Source organism: Cebidichthys violaceus, unplaced genomic scaffold (genome assembly GCF_023349555.1).
Source record: "Cebidichthys violaceus isolate CVI_PGR_0920_01 unplaced genomic scaffold, fCebVio1.0.p SCAF_68, whole genome shotgun sequence".
Classification (NCBI taxonomy): Eukaryota; Metazoa; Chordata; class Actinopteri; order Perciformes; family Stichaeidae; genus Cebidichthys; species Cebidichthys violaceus.
In genome coordinates this window covers 878,483-904,892 of record NW_027176905.1, presented here as the reverse complement: position 1 = coordinate 904,892, position 26,410 = coordinate 878,483, and the positions used below count along the sequence as shown (strand labels likewise).

At 39.3% G+C, this 26,410-nt stretch overlaps 3 protein-coding genes and 1 long non-coding RNA gene across 4 annotated transcripts; 2 read left to right on the top strand and 2 right to left on the bottom strand.

Moving 5' to 3' along the window:
- Positions 1-383: 383 nt before the first annotated feature.
- Positions 384-10,890, bottom strand: comp (cartilage oligomeric matrix protein). The gene is made up of 19 exons (XM_068734904.1): positions 10,780-10,890; positions 9,315-9,388; positions 8,784-8,835; positions 8,300-8,448; positions 7,580-7,717; positions 6,795-6,872; positions 5,912-6,064; positions 5,233-5,337; positions 4,746-4,853; positions 4,498-4,657; positions 4,114-4,232; positions 3,291-3,343; positions 2,985-3,178; positions 2,721-2,899; positions 2,567-2,615; positions 2,079-2,275; positions 1,463-1,635; positions 1,057-1,196; positions 384-731 (listed from the first exon to the last, which is right to left on the bottom strand). The coding sequence occupies exons 1-19, from the start codon at positions 10,844-10,846 to the stop codon at positions 673-675; spliced, it is 2,247 nt and encodes a 748-aa protein (XP_068591005.1). The 5' UTR covers positions 10,847-10,890; the 3' UTR covers positions 384-672.
- LOC137890718 (uncharacterized) lies at positions 684-3,688 on the top strand. Its single transcript, XR_011105307.1, has 4 exons — positions 684-755; positions 1,065-1,217; positions 2,062-2,289; positions 2,962-3,688. It is a non-coding gene; the product is annotated as an uncharacterized lncRNA (long non-coding RNA).
- A 1,931-nt stretch (positions 10,891-12,821) lies between the features above and the next one.
- Positions 12,822-21,151, bottom strand: tmem38a (transmembrane protein 38A). Its single transcript, XM_068734879.1, has 6 exons — positions 20,640-21,151; positions 16,505-16,661; positions 15,487-15,671; positions 14,498-14,585; positions 13,811-13,928; positions 12,822-13,520 (listed from the first exon to the last, which is right to left on the bottom strand). Exons 1-6 carry the CDS (start codon positions 20,761-20,763, stop codon positions 13,317-13,319), a joined length of 876 nt encoding a protein of 291 aa, XP_068590980.1. The 5' UTR covers positions 20,764-21,151; the 3' UTR covers positions 12,822-13,316.
- A 1,232-nt stretch (positions 21,152-22,383) lies between these two features.
- smim7 (small integral membrane protein 7) lies at positions 22,384-24,888 on the top strand. The gene is made up of 5 exons (XM_068734929.1): positions 22,384-22,466; positions 22,738-22,779; positions 22,884-22,936; positions 23,083-23,173; positions 24,188-24,888. The coding sequence occupies exons 1-5, from the start codon at positions 22,441-22,443 to the stop codon at positions 24,201-24,203; spliced, it is 228 nt and encodes a 75-aa protein (XP_068591030.1). The 5' UTR covers positions 22,384-22,440; the 3' UTR covers positions 24,204-24,888.
- Positions 24,889-26,410: the final 1,522 nt, after the last annotated feature.

Sequence of the window (26,410 nt, the reverse complement as noted above, 5' to 3'; positions counted from 1 at the left end):
CGTCTGTTACTTAAAATCAAACGTTTGACATTTTTTGCAGTAGAGCTGTTATATGATAGTGCTTAAACATTAATATGTTACATTTATATTTATTTAATTTAAAGATGCTTTTCATGATGAAAATATTTAATATAATTTGCCTTATCAAAAATAGACAAATTTCGAAATTCCACACTTGATGCATCTGACATATTTAAAAATACCTCTCATATTAAAGCTAATGAGCTAAGTATAATATATTATTATAGCTTATATTCTATTATAATTGATTAAAGACTAGAATCAGTATTTTTGAATATGTACAACCAGCTATGCAGCCACAGTAAATGGTCACACAATGATAACATAATCAAAAGGCTTCACATCATTTACCAAAACCACATTTATTTATTAGTGACAGTTAAATCTTTGCAATAGATCTTTCTTCAAAAGTATAAATTGAAATTTGAATATACAGTGGACAATATTTTGTCTAAAAATTATTTATGACTGAAATTTCTGTATGTTTTGGTAACAGCTTTATAATTCAAATGTGTTATGTTACCGCTCCTCTTTGAGTTTTTACTGCTGTTTATTTTTATATAAATGTTTGCAAAGGGATGATTTTATTTCTGATCCCAGTTGTGCTTTGGAACGAGTTTCCCAGAATTCCCTCTGGCTCGTTTGTTGTCATCAGAATGCCAGCCGAACCTGCTGGGTTCTGTAGGTGTCAAAGTCCTCAGGGAGAGTGTCTGGAGAGAGAGAAACCACATGAGGTGAAATCTCTATTTTGTTCACAGTTTGAGCAGCCGAAGGGCAAAATACTCAACATGGACGATATATTTTCGACATTTGTGGCTGCAGTCGTATCTCTATTTTGCATTGCTTTTGGCTATTTTCCACAATGTCAACACACCCAAATTTATCAGAATGCTCTATAGATTTTTTGTGAAAAATGTACAGGAATGCTTTTTGTTTCTAACTTCGTCGATAGCTAAAGGCGATGTCCCTTATGTCTTAAAAACACATTAATGCTCATTTAAATCTTCTGATTTCACAATCGGAAACTTCTCTCACCATTGCAGCGATAACGCAGGTTGGCCCAGATGATGTTCTCTTGGGAGAAGCAGAAGACTCCCAGTCGACCGCCTCTCATTGTGGCGTCTATAATGACGCCTGTGTCCGCCACCATCTTTGGACCCTCGTAGAAACGAACTCTGCACACCGTCAGAGAGAAGGTAATAACATCACACAGCAACAAACTGGTTTATGATTCGTAGGTTTGCTAGAAACCGAGACAATTTAGAAGCAGCTGGAAAGTTTCTTTATTCTCTTTTGGTCGCAGTTTCTCCCACCGTCCAGTCTTTGAGCTAAGCTGAGCTAAGCTAAGCTAAGCTAATAAGGACGTAAAACTCAATGCACGGATATGAAAATGACAAAATATCATCTGGCTGTGGGGGTATTCCTTTAATTCGGTCAGTACCTGATGTAGCCGTCGGCGGGTCGGTGTTGAAGGAACCATCGGTAGGAAGTCTTGTCCTTCCAGCCAACATTCCGAGCATCTTTCCACAGGAGTTTGACCTGGTCACTGGTGTCGCCGGTGTGCCACAGGGCGTTCCTCAGGTTTTCACCTGGACCCGTGTTTGACTTCACAGCCTTTTCAAAACCACAAGTGACAAGAAGTCTGATCTTTCATGTCCTCAGATAGCATGTCATGTCAACTCTTGTGAGAGTCTATTTAGGAACACTTTGGATTCTGGACCAAAATCCATTCATAAACATCTTATTAACATTTACAACTTGTCATTGGCTTATTGTGAGAACCCTCTTTTAATGGTTTATAATGGTTTTATAATTGCAGGTCACACTGATAAGCGGCTGAACAGTCCATTAGAGGGGTCTACCTAATGAGGAACCCAAAAGTTATTCTTATTAATGGCTTACAAATGATCTATATTTAGATCATTAATTAATGATGTATTAGCCAATATTAAATCCACTAATATAAATGGAGCATTATTAGAAAGTGGTAGTGGTATTCCTAAAAGCTAAAAAGTAAAATTTCTGCAACATTTCTCCAAGGTGGAAGGGTCGACTACCTTCAGTTGGATGCCTGGTTCTGCCACGGCTCTGAACGGGTTTGCCTGCCAGTAGATCTGTTCCACCTGCTTCCACATCACCACGTAGAAACTGGAGCTGTCTTGGTACCCGAAGATAAATCCTGCGTAGTCGTCGTCCGTTACCGTGTTCACATGAAACGTCCCTTCAAAATCCACACCGCTGAAAGCTGTGTACCCTGGTGGAGACATTGTACGTAATCAGACATTTTCAGTATTACACTTATTCCCCTGCAGTTTGAAACGTCGCTAATATAATTAAAGGGAGCTGTGATCCAATTTCTCTTTTAATTGCAATTTTGATTGATTTAGTTTGTATCCAGTACTTATCCCACTGAGCTTTAGGTACAGGGATGTGCACATGACTCCCCTAAATTAATGGTGTTGATCTTCTCATCTAACTCTTGTCAAGATAACCAATGCCAATTTCCCAAAATGTCGAGCTGTTCCTTTAAATATAATGGTCTTACCAACAGCCAACCCAGGATCACTGTTCATGGTCTGGACAACCTCTCTTCCCTACACAAACAAAAGAGTGGATTTAAGAGAAATTCAATCAGATCAAGATGTTTAGGATTCTGAGACACAAAATGTGCATAAACAATACAGGAAGAAACATTTAACCTGGTTCAGCACCACCCAGTTGGGGTCGATCTGTGCGTCTCCCTCCGGATCTAAAACGACGGTCTGGTACTCTCTGAAGTCGGTGAGGGTGACTTCAGCGTTTTCTGGACAAACGTCGATGGTGTCGATGATAGTGTCGTTGTCGAAATCCTTCTCGCATATGTTTCCCACACCATCACCTTAGAAGATAAATATGAAGACTCTCAAGAGCCTAACCTTTTCTTTATTTGTTATTTACTAGATGTAGTCCTGGGCATTACCCACCATTAGAGTCCTCCTGCAGAGGGTTGGGGATCAGGCGGCAGTTATCAGGACCAGGTGGAAGCAAGTCGGGGATGCCGTCATTGTCGTCGTCATCGTCACACTCGTCTCCTATGCCGTCCTTGTCGGTGTCCAGCTGGGAGCTGTTGATGACGGCTGGACAGTTGTCCCGGGAGTCTTGGTGACCGTCACCATCACTGGACATGAGAGACTTTTACTGCCACATGCAGACTTTGGTCTCCAGTGCACCAATTACATCAATATTTCAGAATAAATACATGTGATGTGAATGATGAGGTCACACAGTACCTGTCCTTGTTGGTGTCACAGGGGTCGCCAATCAAGTCGTTGTCCACATCCGTCTGAGAAACATTAAATTAAGTATTGTTAGTGTGAAACAGAACAAAGTCAAAACAAGATTTTTTCAAGGTTTTTGTCCCGATATTCTAAGTGATTAAAACTTCAGGAATGTCTCGCGATCTTTACCGATGGTTTCAACATCTGTTCTATTTTCTCTGTGTGCAGCAAGCGAATCTGGCAAAAAAACACACTGATAACCTACTGTCAGCGATAAGTGATTTATTATATGACATAGATTATCTCAATTTGATAAATGATAAAAATATGCGTCCCACGCTTTTGACTTTCCTCCCCTCCCACATGATCAAAAGCCCACCTCAATACTTATTATAAATAGTGGTATCACTGCAACTTGTGATTGTGATTTTTAAATTACGTACTAATTCCACATATTTGTCAGTTGGGTCTAAACGTGACGAGCAGACACAAACACACAAGCAGAGAGACAGACGGAGAGGTTAGCTTTGAAGTAAAGATCAGAGGAGCAGAATCACTTGTTGAAAAGCGTGAAAAAATGTGCTTCTGGTGTGAACGGCGAGGCTTCTGCTCACACGACAATCGACATAGCCCGACGTGCACCTGCCGTCAGTTTGATCTAACTTAAAAATCTGGAGTTGCACAACTTTCCACTTTACTTGGCATATCCTATTTGTGCCGTATTCATTTTTCTCTGTTCTGCCAGAAGAACCTGTATGTGCTTTGGCTCATCAGACTCAAGATGTATTTTCTTGATTTAAAGGCGACATTTTTACACGAAAAAGAGATTTGTGACCTGGTCAGGGTTTGGAACATAAGGACAGCTGTCGCAGGCGTCTCCCACTTTGTCTCCATCTCGATCTTTCTGGTCAGTGTTGGGAACCCTTTTGCAGTTATCCAGGTGATTTGGGATTCCTGAGATTAAAGTGGGAACCAGTTAATGTTCAAGTGACTTCATAGTTCTCTCCTGCCCACTCAGTTTTTTTGCATATAGCCTTAATTTAGATATGTGTTAAAGAACTGTTCAATCATAACTCACATTATTAGCCTCTCTTATATTAGTAGAAGTATTGGTACAGTGAATTTGCAGCTTTAAATGTACCGTTCATAACTCAAAACATCGATGTAAGAACAAATCCACATTGACGCGAGAGTGTGTAAAAATATGTAGAATACTAACCATCCCCATCAATGTCTTCATCACATTCATCACCGAATTTGTCCACATCTGTGTCTTTTTGGTCATTGTTTTTGACGGCGCGGCAGTTGTCGCAGGCGTCGCCAAAGTCATCCTCATCAATGTTCCTCTGGTCCACGTTTGGCACCAACACACAGTTATCCTGTAACATAGATGAAGACAGGCTTTTCATTCATTTTTGTCTTTTAAATATATTTTTTTGTATCCCATCACTGTCTTTTCTGCATTACCTGCATGTTGAGGATCCCATCCCCATCTGCATCCTCATCACAGGCGTCTCCGATTCCATCACCGTCGGCGTCTTCTTGACCAGAGTTGGGAACAGTGAGACAATTATCCTGAAAAGAAAAAAACACTCACTATCAAAGTAGACTAAAATCAAATCCAATAAAGTCAATAACAGTGTTTGATATACAGTGTTATAGATCAGTTTCTCCCACCATGAATAACATGCTTTAATTCAAAAACTGCTAAAACTTATGGACCTTATGGTCAAACCTTTTTGTTTTTAAAGCAGTTAAAACGCCAAACCACGGCCTTAAAAGAGATTTCAGTTAGTTCCTGTAAACTGAAATTAACTTTATATAAGCTACAGTTTCTCACCAGACATCACAGCATACTGTTTATTCTGTATAATACCACGTCTACATAAGACCCTTGAATATTTATTCTTTGCTGATGGCTAAATTGTGGTCGCTTGTAGTCCTGGACACTCACCTTGTTACAGTTTGTCTCAGGACAGGCCAGCCTCTCATCGGGGATACCATCGATGTCAATGTCAGCCCCGCAGAGGTAGCCGTTGCCAGCCCATCCGACTCCACACTGTAAGGATAGATAATGTTTCATGTACCGCACAGGGTGTTGTCATTATCTACTGCATACAGTACCAGTGGACCGTAAGTGCTAAAACAGACTTTTGATTTTAAAATATCGGGCACAAATGGGTATATAATTCAAAGAGTTGGGTTAGAAATCGTCATATGTTCAGCAGCTTTACAAACTCTGCAACTTTTAAAGAGCTTCTTTACTAATTGTCTAATTCAGAAGAACGAGTGGCAGTAAATTATGTATAATTTGCTACACAAGCAATGCAGTGTAGATGTGGGGGGTCAAAGACAGAGTGCTCTTACAAAAATATAGATATAATATGATGTATTATGATAAAGAAGAACTTTTTTTAATGCTGCTATGCTTCCCAAATAAACTTCAACTGTAATAAGTTTCTATTGAGAGAATTATTTAGCACATTTAAAAGTTAATTAAGTGAATAATGACAATCGTCACAGTTTAAAACCATAAAACAAAGAAATCCCTCACTTATACTGGGGGCTGCTTCAGTGTGAAGCTTTTTGCTCAGAGAGATATGAACAAGAAGCAGAAAGTTTGATTTATTCACCTGACACTCGATTTTACCCTCTCGATGGACGATGCATTCAGCGCTGGCGTGGCAGGGGTTTGGTTGGCCGTTCCCACAGGCTCTCTCCGGCTTACAGCCCCGCCGCTGATCCCCAACGTAGCCCGTCTTACAGGATCCACACCTGAACGAGCCCTGTGGACACACAGAGGACTCCGAGCGTAAGTCTACGTTCCTACATTAGTATCGTTGTGATGGAACCTCCAAAGACTGCACTGAGCAGTGGGAAGGAGGAACTACGCACCTTCTTGACTTACTACTTACTATACTGACGCTGAAGTAACACAAGACATTCTCAGTTAAAATATATTTCAGTTTAAAAAACAAAACAAAAAGACATTTTTGTTCAAGCCTGTTCATTTTCAAAACATGAGAGCGGCATAGATGGATGATATGAGTCGATAATGTCTCTGTTTATAATAATTTTCCTCAAAATTGACAACACAGTGTGACACAGCTTGTGACAAAGACTTCATTTTTTTTAAAGAAAGTTTGTGACCGTGGTTGACGTCTGTTTGACCCATTCACCTCCCTTCCCACCGTCTCATACAGACTATAAAGGGTACCTCCATGCATCTGTATCAGACTCCGAAGGGCACTGACCAACTGTAACAGTTTAAGCAAATATGACAAAAAGTTGTATCTATTAAAGTTACCAACTGTAGCTTTAGCGAGCACAGCATGCCTGAAATGATGGGGTCCGTCAGATAGCACTTGAATATGATGTGTAGTATGAACCTGCAGAAATCTGAAACTCAAAGTGTGCTGAGGTGATATTATCTTATGGGTTGTTCAGGCTGCAGGGTTTTTACCAGCCACAGATTTTCCTCAAATGTCAGTGTTTTATTATAGTGTTTATACTCACAGGGGTGTTCATACAGACAGAGTTCTCCACACAGCCTCCATTGTTGAGGCCTTCACACTCATTTATATCTTTGCACACCTTGATAGGACAAAAACAGACGGAAAGAACATGAGACAACTTCAATGGGCTTCCACATCAAGATTTGAATAACAGGCAGAAAAAAATAAATGAAGTGCAGCAGAGTGAAGACAGTCCTGTGTCAAGGATTTAGGTGGTGCTGAAACAGACCAGTGCTCCCTGTTTGACGTACTGTGTACAGAATATACAGAAGAGAGAGAAGAGGTGGTGATGATGAATTTAGAAAGGAGCTGGTGAGAAGCCAAGACAAACATGTTCTCGTGCAGAGGCGAAAGTTTCGTCTACTTCAGATTTTATTTAAAATTGTCTTTGGCTTTACCACAATCAACATAAATTACAAAAAAAAGTAAGAAACCGTAAAAAAAAAAAAAAAAATGCAAACAAACTCTTGGGACAGTTGATTTTATTGATATATGAAGTTATTGTTGTTTAAATGTTTTATACAATACTAGTTACGGTGTATAATAGTGCCACTATAACTACCACAACTTAAAAAAACTAATTTACAATCTGTGATAAAATAGACAAAACTCAAGGTTTACTGACCAGCTTTAGCTAAAGAAAGTGGTGGAACATGGTGAAAAATGTCATCACAGATATGTGTTCCCAAGTAATTTATCAGCATTTCTTCCTCTGTTTTCGTCTTTTGTTGTAGTAGTCGCCTGTAGAGCGTCTGAACAGTGTGTGTTTGTGTGTTCGCTGCTGACCTGTTTGTTGGCGGTGGCGTAGGCGAGGCCGACGCCCTGGAGCTGAGGGCCGGTGTATCCAGCAGGACAGGTACCACAGCGGAAACCCGGGGAGGTGTTAATGCAACGCACGCCCATGTGACACGGCATCACAGTACACTGTCGACAACAAAGACACAGAAACACAGATCAAGAACCCAAATCTGGTTCTGTTAGACAATGACGCTCAGATTGTTGTCCACCTTAAGTACACATGTTGAAGTTGATCAATCCCTGGCTCCTTTCTCACCTATATCATATAACCTATTGTATTGTTACACAACTAAGCATATACAATTGTATATGTTTTTTTAAAATATCTTAACATATTGTATCATATTATAATATAATGCATATGTATCTATGAACCATATTGAATCCGTTTTTTAACCATATAACATATTGTAATGTATTGGATCATATCATATGGCAGGGTGTCAAATTATATCTTAATGCGCTGTATCATACAATCGTATTGTTTTTTTTATCACATCATAAAGACCTTCGTGTAGGGTTTTAACTCTTATCATATTGCCAGAGAGAGCCGGTTTCATGTTATATGAGTTTTTGTGGGCAGACGCCAGAGAAGTGAGAGTAGAAGAAAGTATAGGAAACTCTTTTCATTGAATAATGACCCTAATCACTTTACCATCATGGCGATGTATTGCATTATGCGACCTATCATATGATATCTCTGCGTACCTCGTCCACGTCAGTGCAGTGTGTGCCGTTGCCCTCCGTGCCGTCAGGACAGGGCCCGCACTTTATACCCTGAGGTGTCTCCTTACACTTCACCCCTGGGTGGCAGGGGTTGGGCACGCAGGAGGGACGAGGCTTCATTCCTCCCATCCCTGAGGAGAGAGAATCCAATTTGTTCTTACAGATTCTGCAGTTCATTAGCTCTGTATGAAATTCCCATCAACATATATTAATATTGTTTCGTTGTTTCTCAATATTTTTCTTGTACATGTGTGAAAGTCTGAAAAACTATAAGAGAAAAGTTCTTGAAGAATTCAGCCATTATGCAAACCGTGTTGAACGGTGCAAACATTAGTTGTCATCATCAGCTTTTGAATCATCTGAACGACAACCAAAGCTACAAATTCAGTTGAGAAAGTGTTGGAAAAACATTGGATGTTAAAATAGAAAATCTGTGTACACAATCTAAGGAAAGCAGTCAACTCACCGCAGGCTTCACACTCCATCACTGTGTTCTTCAGAAATACCATCTCTTTTATCTGGAAAAACAATCAATAAAATGTTTGGATGATACCTCGAGTCTGAATCTAATCAAATTTTCTAATCAACTCCAGCTTTTATTATACATAAAAATGATACTTTTATATATTTTATTTTGTATATTTATTATATTATTTAGAAATAGAGTCGTCTGTTACACCAGTGTAAATATAAAGGTGAGAATCTGATGCATTTAAAATATGAAGAGATAATTCTATTCTTTCTGAAAATGGTTGTTTTAACTTTCATCTTTTTTAGTCTCATAAAAATGGCTACCACTCTGACCACCCTGCTAAATCGATTTGAATGGGAATCTCTGTTCTACTCCTTATTTATTTCTATGGTGAAAACAGAAGTACACATGACCCAACAAGCAGCCCTGTGTGTGTGCACACAGATGTTAACTAATCAAAATGTAGATCATCAGCATTATGAACAGACACGTATTAACTTCATGCTTGCTGTCTAACTGTTTTACTTGTTGTTTCAGAAGCTCTTTAATCTCAGCCAGGGCCAGGTTTGTCATTTTAATCTGACTGATGATTTCTCCATCTAAAAAGAAAAACAAAATCATTACAATTAATTCAAGATACATTTTACACAACCAAATGTATTATAACCAACTGATTTACCCTCCCAGTGTACGGGTCCTTACACACGCTGCAGACTCTGAGGTTTGAATTTTTTTAATCCACAACATGCTGAAGATACTTTTATTTATTCTTTGCCATTCATGTAATAACCATTTTTTGTTTCTGCACTTCACAAACAAAACCTAATACTTTAGTTTTGTTGGCTTTTCTGATTGATACTGATGAGTAATCTTACAATTAACGGATGTAAAGGCTTTTTTTTTTCAGCAGGTCACATGTCTCCTCATTGGTCTTCCTGTTGGCTGAATATCAGGGACCAGAAGCTCACAGGGGAGAAAATATGGACATGTGTGTGGGGGAACAACACACATGTCCTCCTGTACGACATGACACACTGCCTGTTATATCAAAGTCTAATACCTGACATTCCTCAGCCACCGCAGCTTGTATCCACCTCCCACGCATTCACTGGAGTCAGAGATGTTTTGATTGCAGCTGCAAAATTGATTTTCCAGATATGGAATGATACAAAATTTTTGGAAGATAAATGTTTCAAGCTTCCCTGGAAGACAGATTCATAAATCTTATCTCAAAACAGGATGGGATGCTCAGGTGTGTCCACATCTTGAAGCAACATGATGCTTGTACTAATTGACTCAAAGATGCCATCACCCCCCTACACACATATACACACACACACACACACACACACACACACACACACACACACACACACACACACACACACACACCACCACCGCTTCCCCCAGAGGAGCTGTACGAGACCTCCTGAGCGTCAAGCACAGGAAATGTGTTATTCCCATTAGTAGCAGCTCTGTTTACGGAATGGATTCCACAGCAGAGAGACAAGATGCTGGAGATAAATCACTCTCGCTGCTCCATAGAAACGTAAATGAGTCTTTTTCTTCTACGACAGAAAGCTGTCAGTAATTGTTTTTCCTTATCCTGTGCAAGTACAGATGTGTAATCAGAAAGGCTTTGCACAGGAAACTCAAACTCCTCTGAGCTTTTCTGAATCCTCCACAAGTCAAATATTTATTTAAATAAATTTAAATAAGCAACAAAGATGCATCCTAATTCAAGGATGTTTCAAACCTCTGTTTAAGTTCTCATCCTTTTTAGATGCATTTCTCCATTTTCACAAATTCTTTACCATATTGGATTCAATTATGCTTGTGGGGAAAGCCAGTGGCGACTTTAATTCATCTGTGCTTCTCTCGCAAACCTCTAATTCCCCAAAAAGATCAATTAAGTTTCACTTTATTGTTTCCCACATGCACAGCCCAAGCCAAAAAATAATGACTACAAAATATAAATAATTTTTCTCACCTCTTTGTCCTGCTGCAGTGTGTCCTCCCATGCAGAGCGCACAGTTCAGCACCAGAAACCACAGCATGGTTTAGCCTGTGTTCACAGATGCTGACAGACAGTTCAGGTACAGCTTCTTCTCTCTCTTCTGCCTTTAGACTGACTGCTCCTCCTGCAAACCTGGATCCAGCAGTCTATTTTCATACCCCCCCCCCCCCCCCCCCCCCCCACCCCACACACACACACACACACACACCCTTCACCTCCCCTGCCTGGCTGACAACCCCATCCTTTCCCATAAAACTCCTCTGCTTACCACTATTTGGAAAAGTTTAAGTACCGGGAATAGGAGTTTGATTGCACAACACATTACACCCCATTAACCTCTGTGTTTTTCTGTTAAAGTAATAGTGCTTAACTTTTTTTTTTACTTTTTCACTTTCATCCTCATCTTCGTACCTTAGCTGCAAGATCATGTGTTTGCACCAAAAAAGGTAGCGCTTTCTAGATCAGTTAATTATTTTCTTTAATATGTTACCAATTCATAAATTATCCATGCACTTTTTAAAAACATTGTAAAGTTTGTGTTTGAAGGTTTTGAAGGACACAATATTTAAAATAGTCTCCAACATCTGAATGAATACAAATTAAATAAATAATGATAATTATATATCGTTTGTATTATAAAAGCACAACTCAGATTTCACATAAAATCTGAAAATAGGCTTCAGATCCAGTCCGTGTTTTATGACAAACCCATGTTTATGGCTTTATGATGACAAATGCGTTATAATTTTTCTGTGTGTGTGTGTGTGTGTGTGTGTGTGTGTGTGTGTGTGTGTGTGTGTGTGTGTGTGTGTCTCAGTAATGGGATCAACAGATGTTGGTTACATTCTTTGCAGTCAAGGTTTTGGAGTATTTGTCCCAGATCACTTTGATAAGCTCTCACCACCTCCACTCTCTCTCTCTGTCCCGGCCTGTTCACTGACTTGCCCAAACAAACGTAACCTGAAAATGCAGCGAACAGATCTTTTACCTCCCCGATCTTCTTTGCTGCTGTGAGGAATGTTAAGGTCAAAGGTTGTGTGTAACAACCTCCTGCAAAGTTCATTAGTGATGCTTTATTGCTTGTGCAACAAGAGTTTGTTAATGCAACGGGGGGCGTCCAGGTTTCTCAGGGCATGACTTCAGGTCAACCTCAGACCTTTCCTGTCACCTCCCAAAGTCTCAAACAGAGAATACAAACATTCTCCCGACTGCCAATTGTTTCCTAGGCCAGAGTTGGTCTTAAACACATCTTAAATGGTGGAGTTTTGGCACTTTTTACAGCTAAGAATAAGTGCAATACAATAAATACTCCTAAATTTTAGAAACTGGTGTCAGAGCTCCAGAGTGAGAGTTGTATAACACAGTTAGGAGTCGCCAGCTGATGGCTGCTTTACAGCTCAGAACAAGAGCTTCACACTTTGCTTCTCACCAAGTCATTTTAATCTGAATTAAGTCAGAATGTTTTAATTTTCTCTGAAAAACGTTGAAGGTGCTTAACTCGAAATTCAGTGTTAGGTTAATTGCCTCTCAACTGCTCTCAACATGGCGGGTCGCAGCTAACAGTGCTGACAGAGCTAACAGTGTTTACCTGAGGGGGAACCAAAGGATCGGTTCTACGCTTTACACGCAAACACCGAGTGTTGGGATGATGTTATCAGCTTTAACCGCTGTATGTGCACAGTGGCCATGTAAACCAAAGCACTGAACATTTTCATTGAAGTTACTTAAAGGTAAAATGTGTTTAACCATCCTTTATAGAAAACTAAGCGTCACTAAAACTTAAAAAAAAGCAAAACATATTTTTTTCCACTTGTTTTGATCAAACATCTAAAAGCTGTTGATGTTATATGTAATATCCTAATTCAAACTGCTCCATGTAAAACTGGACCTAAACTAAAGTGGAGACAAACTCAGAACTCTGTCATGAGACTGTGTTATGTAATGAAAGCATTTATTACTTCTGAGTAGTCGAAGTACATTCCAATGAGCAAAGGAAATCAAAAAACACGGAGACACAATGTTTCACTTGATTTTATTTAAAGACAGGAAGTTGTCATCATCTCAGTGTAAAAAGCAGCAATGTTCTTTCGCATGATGCTTTACTCACATTTGAATTTCTGATTGAGGGTCAGATTAATTTGTATTTTCTATTTCTTTCTGAACTGAAATAAGGTTTGGTGGACTTAAAGAAAATCCCAAACATCCTACTGATGTGTTGAACAGAGGCCATCCTAAAACGACCACGCAGCTGCTAAACGTGGATCACCACACAGTGTTGAGCACAGATGCAGATGTTCACAGACACATAAATAAATGTCCAGGTTCGGTTGACGTGTGAAACATTTGCTGTGATATTTACAGTGTCCTCGTTCTGTGTAAAATGCAGAAAGCACCGTTTTGCTCTAATAGAAAGGGTCTCATTTGGTTGAACATCAAACTGCCCCTTTCCCTAGAAAGGAATGGGAGGTCCCATGATGTGGAGGCCATGATGCAGTTTACAGCTCGGTGTCCTACTCGGCTTTCTTGGCCTTCCTCTTGCGGGCACCTTCGCTCAGTTCCTCCTTGGTTTTGAGAGGTGAAGATGGAACGACAGCGGGGGGATGATGGTGGTCTTCCTCAGATCCACCCAGAGGGGAGCCGAACAGCAGATGGCAAACCCAGGACTCAATGAGAGCAAAGGGGGAGCCGTGAGAGTGCCGGGCGGTCATCACCACCTGAAGGAAGACGTTGTCAGATAGAGGAGATTAGCCTGATTTTGGGATAACTGATTTTACAAGATCAGTTTATTCATCACAAGGAGTACCACTCTGCCTGTGAATACTGTTGGATAACATCCTCTAGTTTATCTCAACTAACAACTCACAGATTGTAAAATGTGTAGATCTTTACAATGCAGGGAGGGTCTAATGAGAGATTCGCACCAGATACAAAGACAAATCAAGATATAAGTATGTGTGATCATCTAGTATTCAAAACAGAATCTAAAATGTTAGGCTGATCTTGCCTTGCTTGTGGCCATGAAAAGGGTGAAGATGAGGATGAGGGTGCTCTTGGACACTGGCAGCCAGTGAGCCTCCTGCAAGGTGAAGAGGATGGCTCCGTACAGACTGGCTTTGGTCGGGCTGCAGAGACGAGAGGAAAACAAACCGTCACTAAAACATCCATTTAACTGTCAGTATAAAATGATATCTATGGACTAAAGTAAGCTTCTTCTTTAGACCACCATAGTTATTTATGACACAAAGTGTGACAAACTAAAATCATATGATTAATTTTGCTTTTACATTTAAATTGAATGTTTAATTGTTTTAGCTGAATTTGTTGATTGAAGTTTGAATATTCCTCTGTAGGTTGAATAAGTTCACCTATCAAAACCCTCCAATAAAGTATAAAAAATATCCACAAAAACATTCCAGGTTTTTCTTTTAGGGGATGAGAGCTTTTTTTTCTGGCAGTGTGTAAATTAGGTTAATTACAGTCTGTCAAAGTGCCTTTTTGATATATCCACTGGGGGGCACCAGAGTCAAATAACAAGAATTCTATGCTTGGTGATTTCAACAAACCTGCTGTGTTTCTCCTAAAGGCTGACAGTGTTTTGTGTAGTCACTATAACTTTTAAGTCCTAGTTTTGCCTCTGACGTTTCTTTGGAAACAGAGATGAGTCTATCAGCAGCAGGAGACTCAGACTTACAATGACATGTTGAGGATCTCGTTAGTGTCGGGCCTCCACACACCGCGCAGCAGCTGCTCAAAATTGGAAATGAGAGCTACCCCAGACCCTGTGAAGACAAAAATAGACAGTGGAAAAGAAAAAAAATGAGGACAAAAAAAAATCTGTGTTTCGTTTTACTGCTCTTATCTGGCTTCAGCTTTCCGTCCCCATTTTCAACATGGATGCCTGCAGGGCCTCACTATTGTAGAGACCAGACCAGGACAAACCTTTATATTTAATATTTCTTTGGACATTTCTCTGCTATTTGAGAGTTAAACAATGAAAAAGTACAGAAAACATGTAGTTTAAGTGTGCAACACAGACATCAGAGGGAAATTATACAAACATTTCACAGCATGTCTTGCTTCAAACATAAATATTGTTCATGTAGGCATTTTTTGTCAAACTAAGCTGAACTGACTAACTTTAAACATTTTAATTATTTTTAAATGGATCTAATTTAAAACGTAGTGATCTGTCACACTTAAACATGAATGAACGTCATGTGCACACTGCCATGAACATGTGACTTTCATTCATGGTTAAATGGGGCGGCTCACTGAGTGCAGCTGTCATTCAACACAGAGTGAACTGAAGGCTCACCAAGCAGCATTCAAGACTTTCTTCTTAAGTTGAAACGATTAGTCAATTCATCAATTAGTGAAACGACAGACAAATAATAAATCGCAACAATTTTAGCAGAAATTTGATTTGCTGGTTATATTTGTCTTATGTGATAGTAAACTAAATATCTGTATATGGTGTCATCACCTCAGGCTTTAGGAAAGTCTGATGAGCATTTTCTACAATTTATTTGACATTTTACAGACCAAACGATTAATCGACTCATTTTGTGCCACAACCTTATTGCTAATCTGAAACTGTAAAACTGATAATACATTGCCAAGTTCGTAACACCACCTGCCCTGTCATACAGTATAAACACATGGACAACTCAAGACACTGACCTTTGACGTATCCAACGATGACCATGATGAAGAAGCCATGGTGGTAGGCGTGGTGGGCGTGGTGAACACCAGCGGCGATCTTTCGGGTGCGGACGACTTCCTTCAAGGCGACCAACACCAGCTTGACGGGCAGGAAAGCCACGCATTTATAGAAGAGGTTCAGTGGGCAGTAAAAGACGAGGTACCTGAGAAAGATGGTGAAGAACAAGATATTAGTGTGAGGGTAGGAGATGGTAAAAATGTAATAGTATGAGTATTAAAGGAGTAGTGTGTAGGATTTAGTCCGATCTATAAGCAGAAATGGAATATAATGTTCATAAATATGTTTTCATCAGTGTTTAATCATTGTAAACTAAGAATCTTTGTGTTTTCATTTGCTAAGAAGATGCCTTGAGTCTGCTATGTTGCACCGCCGTGTTTAGCCCAGAACAGACAAAACCAAACACTGGCTGTAGGGCAACAACCTCCGGGTCTGAAAAGTGAAGCCAATGCCGAAGTGCATTAAACCTGCATTCTTTCTAATAGCCATCAGGGGACGACTCCTCAGGCTGCAAAAAAGAAGTGTGATTGTATAGAAGTCTATGACAATAAGACTCTACTTCTCACTTGATTTAAACATAGTAGACATGAGCTTATGTTCTCAATCGCTAGTTTCAGCTAGTTTGAGCAGAGGTGTATCTGCAACTTCACAGCTAGATGCCACTAAATCCTACACACTGCTCCTTTAAAGAGTGCTATACAAACAAACTGTGTCTGTGGTCTGTAGATATCCTGTGTTATCAATTCCAGTGACTGGAACATTGTTTCTTTTGTTGCAGATATGAGTTTTTAAGAGTCGATGTTTTGAGCCCTGCAAACTAAATCCCAAGCCCCTATTATGATATCTAAAACCTTTCAAATATTAAAACAAAACAGTCTGCAGATGAAGTTGGGGATGTGTGGGGTAAATAATTTTTTGTGATATGGCTGAACTGATTCTTTAAAGATGTCTTTAATGTAATTCTGAAGACTTTCTCACCAGACAGCTGAGGCCAGCAGGATGTGGCTGTTGTATTGGAAATAGTCGAGGGGGCTGCTTCCAAGCATGACGTCTGCCAGGATGTAACTACCAAAGCAGTAGAGCATGGCACAGAGCCAGGAGGCCACGGGACTCCTGCGAGAAACCTCCACCGAGCCTGCAACACAGAGGAGGAGCTGTCAGGGACCGCCCCTAATGCACAGTGTGAAAATGAAAATATCACAGCGAGTGCTTAGAGGGATTTTCAGTGTGAGAGTGAGTCAGGTCAGGGGTGTTGTTGAAAGTGGTGGAGTCTTATACACTCAGTTTTATGTGTGTAAAGCTTAAGATATTTTTGGCTTTTACTAAATATCAGACGTCACACCGATGGTTTAGAGGTTCCTAAACGACTACAGCTACCGGAAAATACCATGAAATACTGATAAATCCAATTTTCATTGCACATTTTTGTGTCACTAGTATGATTGCCCTTATCAGTCATTAATCATAATCAATTGATTTGCTTACAAAACAGTGTAGGACTAAATAAGTAAATAATTCAAACATAGATGAAGAAGGAATAGAAAAACTATCAAAAGGGTCAAACGTTTCAAACATGCTGTGTGAATGATTTTATAATGAGAGAATTTAAAAAAAGAAGACTGGCAGACATCAATGCATGAATTATTAGACCTATGTATTTCTCCTTGTACATTTTTCATTTGTAAATATAATGCTTTATTTTTAAACCACAAAATGCTCCTTTCATTTCATCATGTTTTCTAAATGTATCAATTAAAAATTTGAATATAAAACGAAATAACTATTACAGCCTCCTTATTAATGATCTGCTAAATTGTGATGGCCTGAATACTGTTTTAGAGACTCTGACGAAAACAACATTCTGTGGTTGTCTTTGTTCTGTTTGGAGAAAACCAAAAGGGTCTGATTGAAAAGCATCATACATTTCATCATCCTTTAAAAAAGTTCTGTTATTTCCTTCAGAAGAAAGCTGTTGGCGATGACCTTCAAAAGTCACTATCAGTGGATCCCTCGTGTGTCTATGAGCTGTATCTTTGTCCACGCCCAGTCAACCAGTTCAGTCCACGCCCTGATAAATAAACATATGTAGACTTCACCAGAACAGACAGCTCTTTATAATGTATTAAACTGATTGTACGTTTTATATTAAATATGATTGGAACGCAAATGGCATGAATCAAAACTGGAAGTTTTCTACCTCTCTACGGTGTGTATTAAATTGCATACGTGTTCTTAAGAAGCCTATTTCTCTCACTTAATCAGTTACAATGAACTCTGTCTGTCACCCTTTACCTTTTCCTATCATTACATCAGACAAACTTAAAACTCATCTCTTCTCCTTAACTTTCAGTCAGTTGCTTATCCTTGGATTACTTCAGGCATGGATGGAATCTAAGGACAGAGGGTGTCACATGCTGTACAGATTGTAAAGCCACTTAAATAAAATTGACTTGACATTACAATCACTTGTGCCTGATTGACTGGCAGGTATCCATTACAACTACATATCAAAACCCTTAAATTATAGCTCCAGTCAACAGTTTGACCACATTTCTAAATGAGTATGTAAGGTATGATAAATGGCAGCTAACAATAGCAAAAATGTTAATGCTTGGTGCTGTGTTACAATTAACTCTCACTGGGGAAACAAAAGAAACTATTAAGATAACATATATTAATCTAATAAAAGGGATTATAGTTTTCAAATATTTTTTTTATTGAGTAAAACAGTGAAAAATTTAATTTAGTGGGATAGTAAAAATGACGCTGCAAAAGGCAAACTTTCACTCCTATAATGTATGAAATCTGAGCACTAAGGACAAACTACACAAATATTGTATATTTATATGCAACGGTAGATATGATTTAAGGACTATATGTTACCATTAGGGTAAAGACTTTACGGTGTTACAACACCATTAGAGCAGTCAGTAAAAGGAGATGAGAAGAGACAGCGGCTGCTTCACCGCACAAATCTCCAACAACAGGTGGGTGAGGGTGTCGTGGTGAAACTGGTGCTCAGTTTGATAGCAATCTGATCCTGAGAAATGCTGCCCTAAAAATATATGTGCTCAACTGCTTCTCCTGCCTTGCAACTGTCGGGCCTGTCTTAACCTTTGACCCCCCCACCAACACCACAAGCACGCGCGCGCACACACACACACACACACACACACACACACACACACACACACACACACACACACACACACACACACACACACACACACACACACACACACACACACACACACACACACAGTTGTTGACACCCAAAACTCATTCATGTGCTCCTCTAACTGGAACTGGGACTCTCCACTCAGACACATGTAGGGAATGGTCTTGCAAATGTTAGCAGCATGAGATATTTGACTGTAAAATGACACAGGAAGATAAAGGTATACGGTTACAGTCATAAAGTCAGCTTTAGTAGCAACGTGTTACAATTAGCATGAGCTCTGAAGAAATGATGGGATTAAACTCTAAAACACACAAATGCTGATTGTCTGAATTTAAAACAAGCACTTTCTTTGTGTTTCTCACCTCTTTTTCTTTTCATTTAATACACAATGCAACAAATGTGTTGAAAGTAAAGTTAGCCAGTCTCCTTTAACTCTATGAGAGCCAACATAGTTTAACATCTGTTTCTGACACCATTAAAACTTTAGAGACAGTAATAACTACGTTCATGCAGTTGTGATTGTTAAGTACTCCACTGAATTAGTATTGCACTCCTTTAACCTTGTGGGACTCATGATGGACAGTTCAAAAAATTATCTTTTTTTTTTACACACACCAAAACCTGGTGCCTACATTACATAAAATGCAACTCAACCACTGAAAGTTTGGTCTGGTAGTCAGGTGTGTTATGCGAGTGGCGTTTAATGTAGCTTTGAGCTGCTAGCCTCAAGCAGAGATGAGGAGCAGACAACTAACTCCACACAACCAGACCAACCAGTTTTTCATTTTTAAACTTGTAGTCTTCAGACTCGATCGATGTTTACTCAAAAGACATCACTTGATGGACTTCATGCAGCTCCCTCCAGAGACACAGTAGGCCTGCAGTTAAGATTTCCCTTTTTACAGTGACACTGCAAACTAGATTAACTTAATGGAATTTGTCCTTTCAATGATAAGATTCATTCATATTCGACTCAGGTTAAATCACCCTCATAGCTACAATTAACCCAAACCACCAAACAGAAAGATGTAGATATATTCTGAAAAAGTGTCGTACAAGCTGTTGTGGAGGATTTGATGGAACCATTTGAAGCTGTATACTTTTACATGTTGTTTAGTTTAGGTTAAAATGGGTTTAGTGCTCCCACCATCTTCACTGAAGGTTCAACTGAGATCAAAATAGGCCGACATTTTAAATGCTACACACTCCAAGGAGCAGTAAGGTCATGCTGGGCTGCTAACTCAACAGTTTATTTCATGTTTAACATTACCCAACTGCAGATTAAAAGTGTGCAGAGCAGAGGGGCTTCAGAGGCCCACTGACACTGTCTATTTCAGGATCTTCTATTTATTGCCAAAGTCTCTGGTATGCACAGGCCTTTCTCTCAGGTTTCATGCTCCTCGGGCTCTGTTGCTCAAAGAAGTTAAATCTTAGAAAATATCAGGCTTTACCCAAAGCTGAGTAGTTTAATCCACTCCAGTGATTTCCTCAGTGTAAATGAGGTCAGGCTGCTGCAGCAACAGACATTCCCTCACAACAAGCAAGCAGATCTGTAAGCGCTCCTGCTGGCGTTTATGTAACAGGTCCTGCTTTTTAAGGACTGGGTACTATGGAAATAACAGCAACAGAAAGTCCCTGTAGGGATATTACAGCAATGTATGGTTGTAAGACAGAAAGTCAACCTAGTATTACATGCACATTCAATTTATTTCACAAATTCGTTCAAGTATTAAACTCCCATGCTAGTAAGTATATTATTCTATATATTAACTGTGTATTGTTGTAAATGAATTAGTGCTGAGACACAGGTCTGATTAGTGCATACTTGCCAAAATAACGATCAAAATAGCTTATAGATATCATATTTATCTCATAATAAAGAAAACCCTAATGTTTTAAAAAACAACAACAGAAAAGTATAAAAACACTGACCTGGCTCATACTTGAGGTAGAGGATGGACACGATGTAGTAAGCGAGATCAAACACGGGAAACATTCCCATTTTGGAGAAAACTTGGGCAAAATCGCCCAAATTTAGAACTGCCAGGACTTCCATGTTGACTTCCTCTCTGATAACCTCCTGTTTTTAATGTTTTTGTTTGTCTCTTTCCTTCAAATTATTATTCCAATTGCGCAGTCTGGATGAAGCCCCCCCAAACCTTGACCACCGACTCTCCACCAAACCCCCTTCAACAGTGGAAAGCCTGTGACACTCAAGCCCTCCTATTAATACCACTCATCTCCACAGCCTCAGCATCATCATCATGTGCGGTTCGTGCCAGCTGCTAAGCTTTTTAGAGGACAGGAGCTCGATGTCAGCTGCTTGAAATTAAGAAAGAAAACGTGTCCTTTGGTGTTCATCGTCGACATAAGCATTATTTCACTGAGTAACAACGCGATTAGAGGTTTGATTGTCGCCTGGAAACACAACAAAGGCAGGGACACGCGTCCAAAGCTTTAGTACGGACTAAGACTCATTCATCCCCTCTTATAAAAAGCATCGCGCAATCCGGATCAGATCCTGCACCGAGGCTGCAGCAAACATTTGGTGATATCACCGGCTGTTTACATTCTTCCAGATGATGCAGACATGTGATAAAAGGCGCTGTACTGCCGAAACCTACATAAATAATCAGCAACCAAATTGTATTTATTTTAAAATGTATTTAATTTATTTATCTTTCTATTTTTGCTTTAAATCATCGTGAACAATAATCAGAGCAATGATCTTTACAACCACAAGGAGGCGGCATAGTATAGCTCCCAAATTTCAACTTAAACATTCTTGCTTTGTTAGATGGGTGACAACGCAATTGTCATCCATCTGAATGAATCTTTCACTTGACGTCCTTATTTTGAAGTAAGAGCTATTCAAATGTGTTCAGCAAGATGCTTCTGCCAAATAGCTTACAACTAAGATAATGTTGCCCATACCCTCTCGATATGTTTAAAATCCTATTGGTCATATTGCTTCTTGATATTTTTGCCCTTGATTATTGTATTCAATTGGGTAAATTAAATGTTTGATTTTTTTACTTATGCTGTGTAGTACAGTTAAAGTTCATAACAAAATAATTCCCTGTTTTTGACATTACTATCCAAAATGTTTTGAGGGGATTCTGTAGCCTAAAATGGTTGGATACATTTCTCAACCAAATGAGCATGTAGCAAATCCTTCAAATTATTTGAAAACACAAAGAACCCCAAATCTGGTGGCAGACGGGGTCCAGCTTGATAAATATACACATGAATGAATAATTAAGTCTTTTATCTCAATTATTACAGTACCATACAGCTGGAGGTATGGTTTATCCTATGTAACAGAATTAAAAAGCATCTATGAAACCAAAAACGGTAAATCTACCTCTGCAGTGATCAACTTGCTGCTGCTATTGCGTTTCTTGTCTGCAGGTGACGCTCATATGTCGCATACATTTGAGATTGTTTTTACCCTATGATATCTTTCAGGTATCACTTTTCAGATGCTGTATGCTGTTGTACATTAGTCTTATTCACCCCAACCGTTCTTCTAACTATGTACTTTTAACATGTATTGTTGCTATAACTGAAACCACATGGACCCCTATGTCACCCACACGTCGGCGGTACAAAACCTGGCAAGCTTCATCCGGGCACCAAACCCCATTTCCAGAGCTGTGACGTCATTAGTCACATTCCTGATTGCGTAAACGAACACGGAAGTGAAGCGTCTCTGTGATGTGATGTGATCAAAATGATCGGAGATCTGTTGATATTCGGGTAATTTGTCCGGTTTCTGACATGTTTTACTTACAGATACATTTGTATTTAATAGAAATGTTGTGTGTATGTATGTATGTATGTGTGTGTGTGTGTGTGTGTGTGTGTGTGTGTGTGTTATTTTGCAATGTGTTGCTGGTTCGATGGCGGTGTATCAAGCTAGCTAAATAACAAGCTAGCTCTGTGCTAATGTCAGCTCACCAGCTAGCATTAGCTCAGATAACACTAACTTTACCTGTCAACACACAGTTTATCTCTCTGTGCTCTCTAGGACCTTACTGGTGAATGCAGGGGCTGTGCTGAACTTCAAGCTGTGAGTATCAACGTTACGGTCACACAGTTTAAACCCTCACATCAGAGCTACAAAGCTAAATTAACAAAGCAATCAGTTTAAATTTAACTGTGGATGTTTTGCAGCAAAAGGAAGGAGTCTCAAGGATTTGGAGATGAGTCCAGATCACAAACAACAGGTGTGTGTGTGTGTGTGTGTGTGTGTGTGTGTGTGTGTGTGTGTGTGTGTGTGTGTGTGTGTGTGTGTTGAAGAGAGAGGTCACAAAAAGGTGTGTGCCAGGTAAATGCAGTTCTCAAAGCTCAGCCATGAAAATCTGTCTTTTAGGTGACACCATCAGAGAGTTTCTGCTCAGCCTGCGATACTTTCGGATCTTCATCGCTCTATGGAACATCTTCATGATGTTCTGCATGGTCCTGTGAGTAATCAGCTTACTGTAGACATGTAACGGTTGGTTGTGATAGTGAACAGGCTGCAATGTTTTGAGAAGCACTGATATTATTGTGCTGATGGGATTTTGACAGTTTTTGCCCCAAAATGCTAAAGGATAGAAATCTTTCTCTCAACAAATCCCATGAAAAGACCAAAATCAACAATGTATTATTCACCCGATTACTCCGCATTGTCTGTGTAGCTTAAGAAGGATTTATGTGATCATTTTTGCAGTAGAGCTCCATTGTTGCAGGTGAACTATTAAAAACACATGGTCGAGCCACGTTGTTGCACTGGCTAACATGTTTATTCATTATGATAACCACTGTATTTTATTTTGTGTCATTCCTTCATATGCCATCTTGGTGTTGGGAACCCTCACTAGAGCACCACATGCTTATTAATTCACATCTAATGAATAGTCCCCAACATATACGCAGTTTGAGTAACAGTGCCCAGATATTTTAGAAAATGACTGAGCCTTTTTACAGAGGCGTCTATATATCTGTGACCCGTTATTGGAGATTTACGCCTTTTATTAGGAACTAATGGGCTAAGGGTGCCACAGACAGGGTAGGAAAGTGAGAAAGTACTGGGACACGGATTAATGCTGTGTTGGTTTTCATATGGAATTTGTTTGTTTGACAAATTGAGAGAAAATGCAAACACCAGCGTTATTCTTTAAAAAAATAATCTCTCTGTTGACTTTCTGACTATGTTAAGTCAAAACAGTCTCCGTGAAAGTACAGAAATATCATACCTTGTATTAAGAATTCAATGTGACACATTTTCAAGTAAGAACACATTAAATTGTCTTTGATTAAGGTAGTGTATGTTTCGGGGTTAAAGCCATAATCCAAACGTAATTAAACAAAAATAGAACTTCAACAACTAAGTCATTTTTTTCAGTTTGTGATTCCTTACATACTTTTTTAAAGAATCCTAGAAATTGATGAAGTTGTTTCTTATCTAACTGGCTGATTGTCTTCACTCCTTACAGGTTGTTTGGGTCTTGATCAACATTTGTGGCGACTGGACTTCCATCAGGATGCTGATTTTCCGAGGTGGATTCTATAAACTTCTCCTTAATCTGAGTTTGCTGTTCTTTTGCCCCTTTAACTGTAATTAGGCCACCTTTTTTTTTTTACAACCCTAAATTGTAAATCAGCTTCTGGCTGTACAGGAATTTATGAATCGCTGTATTTAGTTTGTCTTACAGAAGTTGTTACATTTGTACTTTGATCAAGCTGTAACTGCACCAGCACCCTTTGCCTTTGTTGGATATGTATTGGCATGTGCCCCCGTGCTTCTTTATAGAACATGAGATTTTTTCTCCGGCCGGCCAGTTTGCTTTTAAAAGAAATGGCAGGGTTGAAATTTATGGATAACCTTCACTGACAGGATGAAAAATGTTTTTTATGTGATTTGTTACATGTGTGTCATCATTAAGGGTCCCGCAGTAAGCAAATTATTTAAAGCTGGTGGAGAATCTTATGAATTACCAAGATCATCTTGCTTAATCCTCCCTGTGTCTCTTTTACTTGCACAGCTGTCTCAATTCAGATGAATTCCCTGTTATCACTTCATGAACTCTACATCTTCTCTGTACAAACATCAACACAATTACTCACCAGCTGTTATGCTCTAGTGTAGCGTTGGTCGATACTGAATATGTTAATAAAGATTTTTTTTTTAAATGAAGACATTTCCTTTATTCTGGTGCACGTGTTGTAAGTAAATGTATATGCCCTACAATGTAAATGTGTCCTTATTCTTAACTATACAAATACACCATTTTCTTATCCAATGTCTGTTAATTGACTTGTATGGATGTGCTTGTCTATTGTCAGAAGGGATGCAAGATCCAATTCTGACCTCATTACAGCTAAAGTACAGTCATAAATTGATACTTCATATATACTACATACCAATTGTATACATTATGTACTTTACACTTATTACACTATACAGTTTGGGGCAGTTGATATACAACAAATGTACAATTTGCCATCAAATATATTTTATATTAAAATTCAAACTGCTACTTTAAAATGTCAATGACCATTAAATGTAACAAATAAAAGCAAAAAGGTTATTGTCTCTTCATAGCAAAAAGGTTCTGGGTTAGAATCCATTGTCTGTTGGAATGTAATGTATGAAAATTAATGAATGATGAGTTCTATGTGTGGCCTCGGACCAGTTGGGAACTATTTCTCGAGAGATACAGTTGTGGTCAAAAGTTTACATACACTTGTAAAGAACATAATGTCATGGCTCTCTTGAGTTTCCAGTTATTTCTACAACTCTGATTTTTCTCTGATAGAGTGATTGGAACAGATACTTCTTTGTCACAAAAAACATTCATGAAGTTTGGTTCTTTCATGACTTTATTATGGGTTAACAGAAAAAGTGACAAAATCTGCTGGGTCAAAAATATACATACAGCAACATGAATTAGCAATTTTGGTGACTTAGAAAGTTGTGTCAATGAAATGAGCTTCATAGCATGGCCTCTTAACTTCTTGTGAGTGATTATGAGTGACTACAGCTGGTGACTTCTCTGAGGCCATTTAAATAGGGCTCATTGGATACAAACGCCCACAAACGCTACAATGGGAAAGTCAAAGGAGCTCAGCATGGATCTGAAAAGCGAATCATTGACTTGAACAAGTCAGGAAAGTCACTTGGAGCCATTTCAAAGCAGCTGCAGGTCCCAAGAGCAACAGTGCAAACAATTGTTTGTAAGTATAAAGTGCATGGCACTGTTTTGTCACTGCCACGATCAGGAAGAAAACGCAAGCTATCACTGCTGCTGAGAGAAAATTGGTCAGGAGGGTGAAGAGTCAACCGAGAACCACCAAAAAGCAGATCTGCCAAGAATTAGAAGCTGCTGGAACACAGGTGTCAGTGTCCACAGTCAAGCGTGTTTTGCATCTCCATGGACTGAGAGGCTGCCCGTGCAAGAAGGAAGCCCTTGCTCCAAAAGCGGCACCTTAAGGCTCGACTGAAGTTTGCTGCTGATCACATGGACAAAGATAAGACCTTCTGGAGGAAAGTTCTGTGGTCAGACGAAACAAAAATCGAGCTGTTTGGCACAATGCCCAGCAATATGTTTGGAGGAGAAAAGGTGAGGCCTTTAACCCCAAGGAACACCATGCCTACCGTCAAGCACGGTGGTGGTAGTATTATGCTGTGGGGCTGTTTTGCTGCCAATGGAACTGGT

What these genes read in the sequence shown, in the direction of transcription:
- comp (XM_068734904.1), bottom strand. Translation starts at nt 10,846, where the DNA reads ATGCTGTGGTTTCTGGTGCTGAACTGTGCGCTCTGCATGGGAGGACAC. An exon ending in CACTGCAGCAGGACAAAGAG is followed by an intron (nt 9,389 to 10,779) that starts GTGAGAAAAATT and finishes TTTTCTTTTTAG; the next exon opens with ATGGAGAAATCATCAGTCAG. An exon ending in TGAAGACATTGATGGGGATG is followed by an intron (nt 4,233 to 4,497) that starts GTTAGTATTCTA and finishes CTTTAATCTCAG; the next exon opens with GAATCCCAAATCACCTGGAT.
- tmem38a (XM_068734879.1), bottom strand. Translation starts at nt 20,763, where the DNA reads ATGGAAGTCCTGGCAGTTCTAAATTTGGGCGATTTTGCCCAAGTTTTC. An exon ending in CATCGTTGGATACGTCAAAG is followed by an intron (nt 14,586 to 15,486) that starts GTCAGTGTCTTG and finishes TTGTCTTCACAG; the next exon opens with GGTCTGGGGTAGCTCTCATT. An exon ending in TTTTCATGGCCACAAGCAAG is followed by an intron (nt 13,521 to 13,810) that starts GCAAGATCAGCC and finishes GTCTTCCTTCAG; the next exon opens with GTGGTGATGACCGCCCGGCA.
- smim7 (XM_068734929.1), top strand. Translation starts at nt 22,441, where the DNA reads ATGATCGGAGATCTGTTGATATTCGG. An exon ending in GGAGATCTGTTGATATTCGG is followed by an intron (nt 22,467 to 22,737) that starts GTAATTTGTCCG and finishes TGTGCTCTCTAG; the next exon opens with GACCTTACTGGTGAATGCAG. An exon ending in GTCCAGATCACAAACAACAG is followed by an intron (nt 22,937 to 23,082) that starts GTGTGTGTGTGT and finishes TCTGTCTTTTAG; the next exon opens with GTGACACCATCAGAGAGTTT.